At 39.0% G+C, this 13739-nt stretch overlaps 1 protein-coding gene across 1 annotated transcript; it reads left to right on the top strand.

Annotated features, from left to right (window-relative positions):
- The first annotated feature begins 286 nt into the window (after nucleotides 1-286).
- LOC133441877 (multidrug and toxin extrusion protein 1-like) lies at nucleotides 287-13665 on the top strand. Its single transcript, XM_061719610.1, has 18 exons — nucleotides 287-334; nucleotides 986-1188; nucleotides 1436-1537; nucleotides 1741-1809; nucleotides 1929-2077; nucleotides 3107-3149; nucleotides 3246-3290; nucleotides 3422-3519; nucleotides 3724-3821; nucleotides 3915-4028; nucleotides 4125-4192; nucleotides 4320-4428; nucleotides 4534-4609; nucleotides 12207-12276; nucleotides 12395-12527; nucleotides 12635-12729; nucleotides 12842-12949; nucleotides 13089-13665. Exons 2-18 carry the CDS (start codon nucleotides 1081-1083, stop codon nucleotides 13350-13352), a joined length of 1749 nt encoding a protein of 582 aa, XP_061575594.1. The 5' UTR covers nucleotides 287-334; nucleotides 986-1080; the 3' UTR covers nucleotides 13353-13665.
- The last annotated feature ends 74 nt before the right edge of the window (nucleotides 13666-13739 follow it).

Raw genomic sequence — 13739 nt, 5'->3', positions numbered from 1 at the left:
GAGATCACATGACCAGGGCCTACTCGTTTTGAGGCATACTCAAGCATAATTGCTTGACGGCGACATATCATTTTTATAGATGGGAATTTTGAGGCAGTTTCCATTTTGAAATCCTTAAGGAAACTGTGAAATGATTGATAATCTGACAAGATTTATGCTCCATTTTTGAGGTGGTGCAGCTCTTGTGTTTTTTCTATGCCTGTAACAGGAGCCATATGTACAATGATATATGCTGTCACACATTCACAGATGGCTGGTTGAATGTTTTTTTTTTTCACCCTGATTGCAGCAGAGGGCTGCGTCTTATTGCGGATGCTGCCAACACATCGACCGGGTAACTTTACTACTATCTCCTGGGACTCTGGGAATATGAAACATTGACATGTCATATGGTTCAAACTCTTTAATGACTGTCTGCCTGAAGTGACGGGGAAGTGGATGGACTTCTTCAAAGGGAAGGTGTTTCCATTAAAATGCATAAGCCGTTCATGAATAATCATGACTGCACATCCTCTTTCCGTTTACTTATTATATGTGACAACACAGATATGAAGAGAGGGCCCGTTGTGATTTAATATGCTTCCCACAGTTGTGACTATTTGCCATATAACCACTCTTGCAGTGACTCTAATGAAGTTAAATGTCTATTTAATTTGTGTGGACCTCTGACATTTACCTACAGTCTATATAAATATATATATATATATATATATATATATATATATATATATATATATATACATATATATATATATATATATATATATATATATATATATATATATATATACATATATGTGTGTGTGTGTGTGTGTGTGTGTGTGTGTATAGGAGAAGATGGACTCTGTTTAATGTTGCAAGTACTAACTGTCGTTTTACATTGTAACCTTTTTTTGTTTGTGTTTCTTTTTGCCAACAATGTGAACCTGACCTCTTGTTAATTAATTAGTAACTATCTAAGACGTTGAAATGCTTTACCCAACAGTTCATATTGTCCCGGAGAGTGTCAAACAGAAGTACATGACAGACGGGACCTAAGCTTCACTGGAAAAAGCTACGCTACAGTCAGCAGCTGCAAACATGGAAGGCTTCAGCGATAAGCTATTTTGCTGCAGGTGGGTACGCAACAAGGTCCCCGTGGCCCACAGAGAGGAATTGTACCACATCCTGAGGATGACAGGGCCTCTGGTGAGTACTGTCATGGTTTATTTTTTTTACTGCCTATAAGGTGCTCTTTGTGTAAAGTAGATTTGTGCAGGGGTACATGCATGCCTGTTTTGTTTAAGGGTCAGTCAGCACAACACTAAACCATGTTTCAATGACGGTGCGCCCAACAGCCATGCAAATTGATCACCATGAAATGAATGTGTTACTGTATGTAAATTACATTTGAGTTGGTGTATAGCTGCATAATCACCGCTGTTTGCCTTTCCAGCTGTTCTCCCGAATCCTCCATTACATGCTTCCTTTTGTGGTCACAATGTTCTGTGGGCGCCTAGGAAATGCAGTGATGGCTGGCTATGGATTAGCCTCTGCTGTAAGTGCTCGTTATCAACATGGTTCCATGTCTTACTGCACACAAGGAAGTAACAAGTGGAGATGTAATTTTACGGGATTGAGCAGAATATTAAATATTACTATCATACAATCCCCAGAATGTCTTTTATTTTTAAGCTAAATATTTATATATCACATTAGAGTCCATCAGAGTCATTCAGGTATGTTAAACATTCCTTTCAGACCCTGAATGTTACCACGGCAGCGACAGGATGTGGCCTGGGTCTGGCATGTGATACGTTGGTGTCTCAGGTCTGGAAAATGCATACGTTTTTGTCCTGTACTAAACTTTAACTCACTCCAAGTCCCAACTGTTTACTGTTCATGTGTCTTAAATGATTAACACCGTTTGTCTGTGTGCTTTTGTTCAGACGTTTGGGGGTAAGAACCTGCTGCGGGTGGGAGTGATCCTCCAACGAGGCATCATCATCCTGCTGTTGTTCTGTCTCCCCTGCTGGGGGCTTCTTATAAATGCTGAAGCCATCCTCTTATGTCTAGGCCAGGACTCTGAGGTTGCCAGGTAACGAAGAGTGGCTGAACTTTAAACTCGATGCTTCTGTAATGATTGAAAGCTAAAGATGATAAGGTCCCCTGCCTTATCATCTCGGCTGCAACAAGCACCATCTTAACATATTAAAGGGGACCTATTATGGCATCTAATACCTATTTTAAACAGGCGTTGAATGTCTTAAAAACAAGCTTTTGATTGTTTTTGCTAAATAAATTAGAAATTCAGCCTCTGAGCCATGTCTTTATCTTCCTAGTGTCTAACCTCATTATCTATGCAGGATTCTGTGTGAACGGGGAGACTATGATAATGAGGCTCTGTGCTGATTGGCTGCCTGAATGACGCGACACACCGCTACGAAAAAATGGCGGAAGCTCCGGCCGGCGGAGTTACATCGTGTACTAACTGCATTTGATGTTAGCGAGCGTCAGCGACAAAATCAATTCCATTTTCTATTGGACTGTCCTAACTGGCCGCTCGCGTTGAAAGCCGGTGGAAAGCGCTGTAGGAAACATACATGGATGAGGAACGGCTGATCCAGTTAGTTGAAATGAGAAGTTATCTCTATGATTCCTCCTCATTTCACAACAAAAACCTCAATAAAGTGGCAGCTGGCTGGAGGGAGATGGACAGAGAGCGTCCGATGTCACGCAGTGCGACGCGATAGTCGGACGCTCGCATGCAGTTAGGACACGGTGTTTAGTTGTGGGCGTGGTTTGCATTTTGGTTACGTAATGAAAGGGAGCAGAATCTGAACGGCTTGTAGAAGCCACATCAGACTGGACGGCTCATCCGGGCGGCTGTACAGACACTGCAGAATTTGGTTGCTTTCCTCCTTCTCTGAGTTGTCAGGCTGAGGGGAGACCACTTTATATATGTTAAAGCAAGAAAAAACGTGTTTTTTCATAATAGGTCCCCTTTAACTAACATTTCCTGCCACTGGTGAAAATAATAAGTTGATCTTACTTAACAGTGCAAAGTACCATAAAAAATGTCTTATAATTAATTGGATCATAACACAGCATTTTTCTTTAACTTCAGAATAGCTCAGCTGTATATTACAGCCTTCCTTCCTGCAGTACCAGTGAGTTGTAACATTCCCATCATCTTTATGTACAAATATATCAGATCTTAACGTTAATATGAGCTCAAAGTTTAATATCAGTTCTTTGTTTTCTAGGCAATGTTTTTATTTAATCTACAGGTGTCTTATCTGCAGAACCAGGTGCGCTAATATCCTGTACTCATATTCTGTTCTCCTGTTGCAAAGAATTCCAATGAGTTCCCCAAATTAATCTAATTACTCCTCTGAAGGGTAAATGGTACTCTCTTATCAGCTGGTGTTTATGTTCTCAGGGTATAATTCTGCCACAAATGTATGCTGCTGCGTTGGCAAACATAGCAAACCTGGTGACAAACTACATCTTCCTTTATTGGCTGAATCTGGGAGTCGCGTAGGTGCACACACACACACACACATACACACACACACACACACACACACACACACACACACACACACACACACACACACACACACACACACACACACACACACACACACACACACACACACACACACACACACAGTTCACACATTAGTTGTGATCTCAAAATGTTCACACACATGGTGATTTCATCCCATCCATGTATTCCAGCGGATCTGCGGCAGCCAACACTTTGTCTCAGATTTACATCTGTGTGTTTCTGTTTGGCTACATTTGGTGGAAGAAGCTGCATGTAACAACATGGAGAGGTGAAGGATGTCAATCACTGTCTTGGTCTGCTCACTTATAGGACTTTGTTAATTATTTACATGATATAAATGAGGGTCTCCCTCCCCCTGCAGGCTGGTCAGCAGAATCACTGCAGGAGTGGGGCTCCTACATGAAGCTGGCCATCCCCAGCACTTTAATGAAATGCTTTGAGTGGTGGCTTTATGAGTTTGGGGGATTCTTTGCAGGTAATTTTCTATTATGTTAGTTTCAGTAATGTATACCACCACCAACTAAACAAAAGCTGCAAAGCCTGTGATTTTGTCTTTATCTGCAATGATCAGGAATGCTAAGTGAAGATGAGCTTGCAGCCCAGCATGCCGTAATAATGGTGGCTTTTATCATCTACATGGTAATGTATCGTCACTGTTTTCAAATACTCATATATTATAGCTGTAGTTTAACTTCAACATGCTCATTATAAAAACACTATCGCATTACAAGCATTTATTCATTTTTGAATAATCATAAACCCATAGTTCCCTCTTGGAGTTCAAGCTGCAGCATGTGCACGGGTTGGTAATGCTCTCGGTGCAGGAGACACAGCCAGAGCAATTCTCACCAGCAAGATGTCACTTACCCTTGCAGGTCCGTGATAAATGTGATGTGCTAGTGCATCAGTATGTAAAGATAAGCATTCATTTCCTCAACATTTTCTGCTGTTTGACAGATTTCCCAGCTCCTCTTTTCCAGGTAGCTTTGCAGTTATTGAAGGAATTGTGCTTGGTTCTACCAAAACGGTGATCGGCTACATCTTCACCTCTGATGAGTGAGTCTGTGTAATAATTGCTCGGGGGTCATGTTCTGGGTCTCTGGAAAGCGTCTAGAGACAACATCTGTTGTATTAGACGCTATACAAAAAAAATTGAATTGAATTGAATTGAATTGAATTGAATTGAATTGAATTGAATTGAATTGAATTGAATTGAATTGAATTGAATTGTGCAGCTGTCGTCACACGGGAGCGATTCGGGTGACATGAGCTGCTTTTTAGCCAGATGGATGAGGGTAGGATGCCTCCCTCGTGGAAGTGTTTCAGGCATATCCAACTGGGAGGAATGCCTCAATATTTGCAATATGAGGCCATTTGCTTTGGCTGTTGGATGGATGGATGGATGGATGGATGGATGGATGGATGGATGGATGGATGGATGGATGGATGGATAGGTGGATGGATGGATGGATGGATGGATGGATGGATGGATGGATGGATGGATGGATGGATGGATGGATGGATGGATGGATGGATGGATGTTATATTTTATGTATTATGGCTATTCATGCCATCTCTTTGAGTTCTTTAAATGATGAAATACAAAATCGATATTTATTCAATATTTAATCAATATTTTGGATCATTTTGACTTTTTTTTCAGAAGTAGGAGTAATGAAACCTGATGTTTTTGTCCCCATGTTACCTCCTCAAAGAAGATTTTTATAGCTTGTTTTTTACTGTACGTTTGTTTGCAGGATTATTTGGAATAGTTTACACATGGATGTTTATGGTCTTAGAAAGAATGAACCAAAGAAAATGAATTTGCTCATTTTCTCTCCTGTAAATATCCAGCATTCTTAAAGTCAATTTTCGACTCTTAACTGTTACTGAATGACTCAACAGTTATTGTAAGACTTGGAAGAAGAAAAAAAAACAAGAATACATTAACATTGTTGTCTGTTGGGTGTTGGGTGGACTTCCGGTTATGAGGAGAGGGTGATCGGACGCGTGGCGTTTGCTCTTGAATACTAAGCCGTTTTTCAAGTTATACACCTAAATTTTGTGAATTAAGAACTTGCACTGAGATTTTTCTGGAGCAAAAATGAGTAAGTCTCACACAACTCGCAACAAAAATCAATCACAACTGACGGAACATTTCAATCCGCTGGATAAGGAAATCAGCTGTGCATCAGCTGTTACCTGTCAACCACTAACTCTCGACATGCTTGTCGGAGAACTGGAGAAACTACGCAAAAGTGTTACAGATGAATTAACCACCACTTTAAATACTGCTCTGGCACCAATTCAAGTTTCTCTCCAAAAAATCACTGATGTTGTGGCTTCACACACTGCCACCATATCTGGAATGGAAAAGGCACTTACTGCTCATTCAGACGGAATCACGACGCTGGAGAACGAGGTAGCCACCTTGAAGCTGAAGCTGGAGACAACCACCCAGATGAATGAGAAACTGCACTTGGCAGTTGAGGATCTGATCTCACGCTCCAAACGACAGAACCTCCGAGTGATCGGCATCCCAGAAGGAATGGAGGGGAACGATCCTCGACTCTTTATGACAACTTTGCTGCAGGAGGTAGCCGGAGAGGTTCTGCTGGACGCAGACTTGGAACTGGATCGGGCGCATCGCAGTTTGGGTCCGAAACCGACGCAGGGCTCCCGTCCCTTCATTGTCCGCTTCCATAGATATATCCAGAAGGAACGTGTGCTGCTGTGGGCTAAGAAGAACCGAGATGTCTCGTATCGTGGGCATCCTATCAGGATCTTTGAGGATTTCAGCGCCACAATTGCCAGGAAGAGGGCCACCTTCAATAAAGTGAAGGCTCTGCTCTACAAAGACGGAATACGCTTTGGACTGATATATCCCGCCCGTCTGCGAGTTACATTCAACGGTCAGACCCGTATATTTGACACCGCTGAGGACGCCGAGGGTTTCTACCGAGATAGCAGAAACAAGTGAAGAGACTGGACTTCTGTCTCCAAGAGCCTTTTTTTTTCTCTTTCCCCTTAGCTACTTTTTTTTTTTTTTTTTCTTTCCCTCCTCTATGAGGTGACATGATTAACAGTTATTTTGCTGGGTTAAACACTTATTTGAAACTTCTTAATTAAGAGCAGTCCTAACTTTTGTAGAAGTGATCTTGTTCCGATTTACTTATTTATTTATTTATTTTTTTATTATTAATTTTGATAACTGGTGCAGCTTGCAATCGGACCTGATCCTTATATTGAGTATAATAAATGGACAGATCATTTTATGGACGGACCCGCTTAGATTCCGCGGAGCAAACCATCATTGGACTTGAGTAATATGAATGATTTGTAACGTTACTCCGCCTGTTTGCGCCTTTTGAAGTGAACCCGCCGTGTTTGATAACTGAGTTGACATTAAAAACCGAAGGGACAAACATTTATTTTCAATGTGATCTTTTGGAGAAAATACTATTGTCCTCAGTTTATGAGACGTTCAATATTGTGGGTGTGGTGTTCTGATGTGTGCAAATGTAAGACTGTTTAAATAACATAAGTTATTTACAGAACGCAATTGCAGTCTTGTTTTTTTTTTTTTTTTTTTTTTTTTTTTCTCTCCTTTTTCCTTTTCCCTTTTGAAAGATGGCGAACTTATTCCATAAATCAGTGTAGTTTAGCATTTTTATTTGGGGATTAAGATATTACAAAAGGTGTATTAATAGTTTTATGTTATAAAAGCAAACTAAACCACAGTTAACCGGTGGTATATTATATTTCCTGCTTGCTCATCTATTTTTTAGGATGGGTTTAGGACAAGTATATAAGTATTTTTTAAGTTTAAAGATGTCAACTGGGACATTTGTTTCAGTTGAACTATGTGTGTGTGGGGTGGGGATTATTTTCTGTTTGTTTGTTTTCTTTTTTCTTTTTAAGAGGAACCCTTTTTTCCTATTCATTAACGCCATTGCATTTGGTTTGTTGGTGTCATCTAACTTTAATTATTTACTAAATCTGGTTAATACACAGGTGCATCATATTATTCCAAAGGCTGTTATTCTGATTTACAACTTACAATTAATATGGTTCAGGTAGGTGGGCTAGGAGCCATCAGGTTTGTAAGCTGGAATGTCAAGGGTTTGGGTGGGCCCATCAAAAGAGCGAAAGTATTTTCACATCTTAAGAATATAAAAACAGACATCGCCTTTCTGCAGGAAACCCATATGCGTGAATGTGATTATACCAGGCTGAAAAAACCCTGGGTTGGACAAATTTTTCACTCTAATTTTAATAATCGTTCAAGAGGTACCGCCATAATACTACATAAACGATTACAATTCTCCGTGGAACAAATTATATCAGACCCAAACGGGCGTTACATTATAGTGGTAGGTGTATTATTCCAAACTCCTGTTATTCTGGTTTGTGCATACGCCCCTAACTTTGACTGTCCTAATTTTATGACTTCCTTATTCTCATCAATCCCATGCCTGAACTCGCATCATCTTATCTTTGGGGGAGACCTTAATTTAACTGTTAATCCTATTCTTGATAAATCAAACCCAAAAAACCTAACCCCTTCCAATATGGCTAGGACGCTTATTACACTTATGGATCAAATTGGTAGTGTGGATGTGTGGCGTTTTCATCACCCTACAACAAAAGAGTTTTCATTTTATTCGCATGTTTATCAGACATATTCCCGCATTGATTATTTTTTTTTAGACAAAACAATAATATCCTCAGTCAAATCATGTGAATACTCAGCAATAGTTATCTCAGACCACGCCCCTCTTCTTTTAGATCTGCAGTTGTCTCCAAAAAGTGAAAAGCGCTTAAATTGGAGATTTAATACTGGTTTATTATCATCTGACAAATTTTGTAGATTTATTTCTGAAAAGATTTCATTTTTCATACAAGATAATAAATCTGATTCAATCTCTCCTTCGCTTCTATGGGAAACTTTAAAAGCAGTAATAAGAGGAGAGATTATATCTTACAGTGCCAGAGCAGGTAAGCAGAGGAAACAGAGACAACAAGAATTGATGGAAGCAATTTTGCATATTGATAGACAACATTCATCACCTCTTAATCCCACTCTTCAGATGGAAAGACTTAAACTTCAAACTGAATTTGATTTAATTTCTACAAACAAGGCAGAACTACTTTTAAGGAGAACAAAAGGAACCTATTATGAGTATGGCGACAAGGCTAGCCGACTGTTAGCAAGGCAATTGAAGCATCAGTCTGCCTCCAGATCAATCGCACAAATTCGGAAAGACCCTCAAACCTTAATTACAGATCCAAACGAGATAAATAATGTTTTTGTCTCATATTATTCCAATCTGTATAAATCGGAAGCTCCACCTGAGAACACTGTAATGGATACATTTTTAGATGATTTAGGTTTTCCTGTAATTAACGAAACAACTAAAAACAACTTGGATGCTTCACTTCGTTTAGAAGAGGTTACAGCCAGTCTTAAATTAATGCAAAATGGTAAGGCACCAGGCCCAGACGGCTTCCCAGCTGACTTCTTGAAGAAATTTTCTGACCAGTTAGCCCCCTTGATGCTGGACATGTTTAATGACTCTCTAGGGTGTGGCACTCTCCCAATGTCTTTAAATCAAGCTTTAATTTCTCTCATCCCAAAGAAAAATAAAGACCCGGAAGTATGCAGCAGTTGGAGGCCTGTCAGCTTGCTTAATGCCGATATAAAGCTGTTAGCGAAGATCCTTGCTGGCCGGCTGGATCCCTGCCTACCAAATATTATTTCCACTGACCAAACTGGTTTTATAAAGGGTCGGCAGTTATCTTGTAATATTCGTCGTTTACTTAACATAATAATGTCAAAATCTGTTACAGAATATCCTGAATTGGTGGTTTCTATGGATGCAGAGAAGGCCTTTGACCGTGTAGAGTGGGGTTATTTATTTTCAGTTCTTACAAGATTCGGATTTGGTCAAAAATATATTTCATGGATTAAATTGCTTTATAGTGCCCCTACTGCAAGTGTGATTACCAACTCTACTCGGTCTGAGTTCTTCCCTTTAACACGCGGTTGCCGCCAGGGCTGCCCCTTGTCGCCCATGCTTTTCGCCGTTGCAATCGAACCGCTTTCCATTGCTTTGAAGAGCTCACCGCTCTTCTCGGGTATCAATAGGAATGGGATAGAACACAGAGTTTCACTATACGCGGATGACCTGTTGCTTTATATCTCTAATCCTACTGTCTGTATTAATAAGATTCTTGATATTTTACAAACTTTTGGTTCCTTCTCGGGATATAAGTTGAATATTGATAAGAGCGAGTGTTTTCCTCTCAATAATGTGGCTAAACAGATTCCGGCTCAAGCGTTGCCTTTTCAACTAAACACCTCCAAATTTAGGTATTTGGGTATTAATATTTCTCATAGTCTTCCTTTAATTTATAAATATAATATTATGAAGTTGGTCAAAGAGATAAAATCTGATCTTAAGCATTGGAATACGCTCCCCCTTTCTCTTTTAGGAAGAATCAACTCCATTAAGATGAATGTCTTACCCAGATTTCTGTTTTTTTTTCAGTCTTTACCAATATTCCTCCCCAAATCTTTTTTTAAGGAACTCGATCAGGCTATTTCATCATTTATTTGGGCAGGAAAGACCTCAAGAATAAAATATTCTACTCTACAACGAAGCAAAGAAAAAGGTGGCCTTGCACTACCTAATCTGATGATGTACTACTGGGCGGCCAATATTCAAAAAATCCATACTTGGTACAACTTTCCAACTACAGACTGGTGTCAGATGGAAGCTCACTCTTGTAACTCAGTCTCTTTATCAACCTTAATCTGTGCTCCTCTAAATTCATATTCTGCTAAACACATTTCCAATCCAATTGTTGCATCTACTTTAAAGATCTGGAAGCAGTTTAGACGTAACCTTAAAATCACCTCTCTTTCGCCACTGATACCTATCTGTGACAATCATTTATTTCTTCCTTCGGTTCTCGACCCTGTTTTCTCTGCGTGGAAAGAGAAAGGTCTGGTTTATTTTAGTCAATTTTACATTGATAAAGTTTTTGCTCCTTTCGACACCGTTAAAAAAAAGTTTGACCTTCCACAATCTCATTTATTTAGATACTTTCAAATTCGAAATTTTGCTCAACATAACTTTTTTAACTTCCCTCATCAATTGCCCGAGTCGCTTGTCGATACAATTTTATCTTTACCTGTAGCTCGCAGAAACATTTCAAATGCAATCAAATTAATCTCATCATCATTATCATTTCCTTTAACAGTTAAAAATATTTGGGAAAAAGAGCTTGGTACTATTTTTTCATCTGAATGGTGGCAGAGAGCCCTAGACAGAATTAATTATACCTCATCTTGTGCCAAGCTAACATTGATTCAGTTTAAGGTTGTACACAGAATTCACATGTCCAAAGTCAAGCTTCATAGACTGTTTGATACAGGTGATAAATGTGACAGATGCTCTTTATCACCTGCTAACCATACACATATGTTCTTTTCCTGCCCAAAGCTATGTTCATTTTGGTCATCTTTCTATAATACTCTCTCAAAAGCCCTTAATAAACCGGTGGATTCTAGCCCTTTAATTTCTATTTTTGGTGTACCTGAAGATTTTAATAGTTTTATTAAGAAGGAGATCAATATAATTGCTTTTTCCTCTCTTGTAGCTCGAAGACGTATTCTACTTCAATGGAAGGACCAAAAACCTCCATCTCCCAATTCTTGGTTGAAAGACCTGATGTCATTTTTATATTTAGAGAAAATTAAATACGGTATTAGGGGTTGCTCTGATAAGTTCTCTTATATTTGGGAACCTATTCTTTCTTTTGTTAATTCTTTGGCATCCTTGGAAGATTAATTTAATCTGATTTAACTTAATTACAGAGAAGTATGATATTGCTAACCATGTCTCTTTTTTTTTTAGGGTTCCTCTTACGTCAGTTTATTTTAATTTTTATTTATTTATCTTATTTTGTTTTTTTAATTTATTTTTATTTTTTAATTTTTTTTTTTTTGTTGCTGCTGTTTTGCGTGTCCTGTATTTTAGTTTATTACTTTATTTTTCCTATTATTATTGTCTTCAGTCAGAGTCTGATTGGTAATCGGTACTTACTTTGGGACCTGTTTATAATTACGTATTTTGCAGTGTGTGTGTTTTGGGGTGTTTGTTATGTTAAGTCTTGTGTCCTTATTTATTTATTTATTTATTTTTTATTCTATTTAGTTATTTAGTTATTTATTTTTTTGAGTGTGTATGGTAAAATATAAAAAACGGGGTATTCTGTCGAACCCTTTAAAAGAAATGTTTACTGTGTAATATAATTTACATGGATTACCCAATAAAGAAACATGTTAAAAAAAAAAAACATTGTTGTCTGTCATAAAATCTCCCTGAGGAACCTTTCCTTCATTTTACTACTTCAAATCCAGTATCTCTGTCAATCTCTCAATCTTCAGATAGACTAATTTACGGTCACTATAATTCCTTTAACTGTGCTATATAAAATTAGACTGGTTAATGACTTCCTGGATATATTTGTTCACTCATTTTCCCTACTGACTTGACATACCGAGTCCTCCCCCATCATTTTAAAACATTTTTATACATACAAAGATTGTTTTTGGAAAGCTCTAAATATGAGACCTTACTTCCAGGAATATTGCACGTCTGGTCTCGAACTTGATGAATGCTTACTGTTTCCTTCAGTTCTTCGACGCTCTTGTGGTGAGTGCACCAGCCTGTCTTGTGTGCATAACAAACATATTTGCAGCGCAGTGCCAAAAACTGAAAATTACACAGTATGTCAACATATAAATTGTTATTTTTTTCTTCCTCATCTTAGTGTGTGTGCACTGGCATCTTCTTGGGAACAGGCAAACAAAAGATACCAGCTGTGGCTAATCTTGTTGGATACTATGGCATAGGGCTTTCACTGAGCGTGACTTTCATATTTGTTGCAGAAATGAGAATTATAGGTAATTTTATGACGCAAATGCCTTTTGTTAGAGCTTTTGCACAGAAAGAATATCACAAGTGAGGCCTGCTGTCCTTTTTACAAATCCATTTGTTATTTTTTCTGCAGGTTTTTGGCTTGGACTGCTCATCTGCGTCGTTTTACAATCCATCTTCTACATCGTTGTAATCTTCCGGCTGAACTGGAAGAGAATGACAGAGGAGGTATTGTATTGGCCAATCCAACAATCAGCACATCGAGGGTCTCAATAAACACATTACTGGCATGTTGTGATTTTAATGTGCCAGTTACGTTTTTGTGTCCTGTGGTTTTCAGGCTGTGAAACGGGCTCAGACAAAGTCTCCCATGACACTATTAGCCACAGATGCCATGCTAGATAATATGAGTAACAATATTCCTGGCCAGGCATTAAACAATGAGAATGTAAGTAGCTTCATTATCAGCTTTTTAACGAGGTTTATTACTGTGTGTTGTCTATTTGCCTCCCTGTGAAATATTTTCTCTGGAGCAGTTGAGTTAAATGTTTTACACATGATGAGGTAATAACCGTTATGCCCTCAAGTCTTCAGATGGCTACACGTTTGTGAGCACAGAGCAGAAGGATGGAAGCTCTGAGACGCAGCTGACAGGTCCTCGTCTCTCCACCAGCCAGCTGATCATCAGACGTGGCCTCGTGGCGTTTGCAGCGGTGGCTCTTCTCGCTGTGGGAGTGAGCGTGCACTTCCTCGTGCCTTTACCAGAGATTCACTCTGCGAAGGCCAACTTAACCGAGGACTCGATCAATGCAACATCTGCTCCTGATCCATTTTTTCCCACAACGCAGTAGCAGAGACGACCTAACCGTTGGAGCGGTTGAACCCATGTTTGGAATCAGGCCGTGAAGCCACATTTAACCGTTGTGGACTTATTAACTGTCATTTATCAATTTGAACAATGTCAGTTTGACTCAACTTTACCAAATCTGGTGAGGAACAAGCCACGTTACTGCTGAATGCGTTTTCTTTTCAGTGGTCTGCATTTTTATCATTTTAATCTGCATAAGACTGTTAAACTGCTTAGAACACTACCTCTGTCTACTGGAACGGCAAAAGAAACAATGCTGTTTGTAAAACCATTAATAAATACTTTATCATAATCAATTAAAGGTGTAGTTTTTGCGCAGTGGACTGTTCTTTGCTTTTGTATTCATTAGTCCTTAAGTATCCTCTTCTTC

Source organism: Cololabis saira, chromosome 4 (genome assembly GCF_033807715.1).
Source record: "Cololabis saira isolate AMF1-May2022 chromosome 4, fColSai1.1, whole genome shotgun sequence".
Classification (NCBI taxonomy): Eukaryota; Metazoa; Chordata; class Actinopteri; order Beloniformes; family Belonidae; genus Cololabis; species Cololabis saira.
The sequence above is the reverse complement of the archived record's forward strand: the minus strand, read 5'-3'. Positions and strand labels throughout refer to the sequence as shown.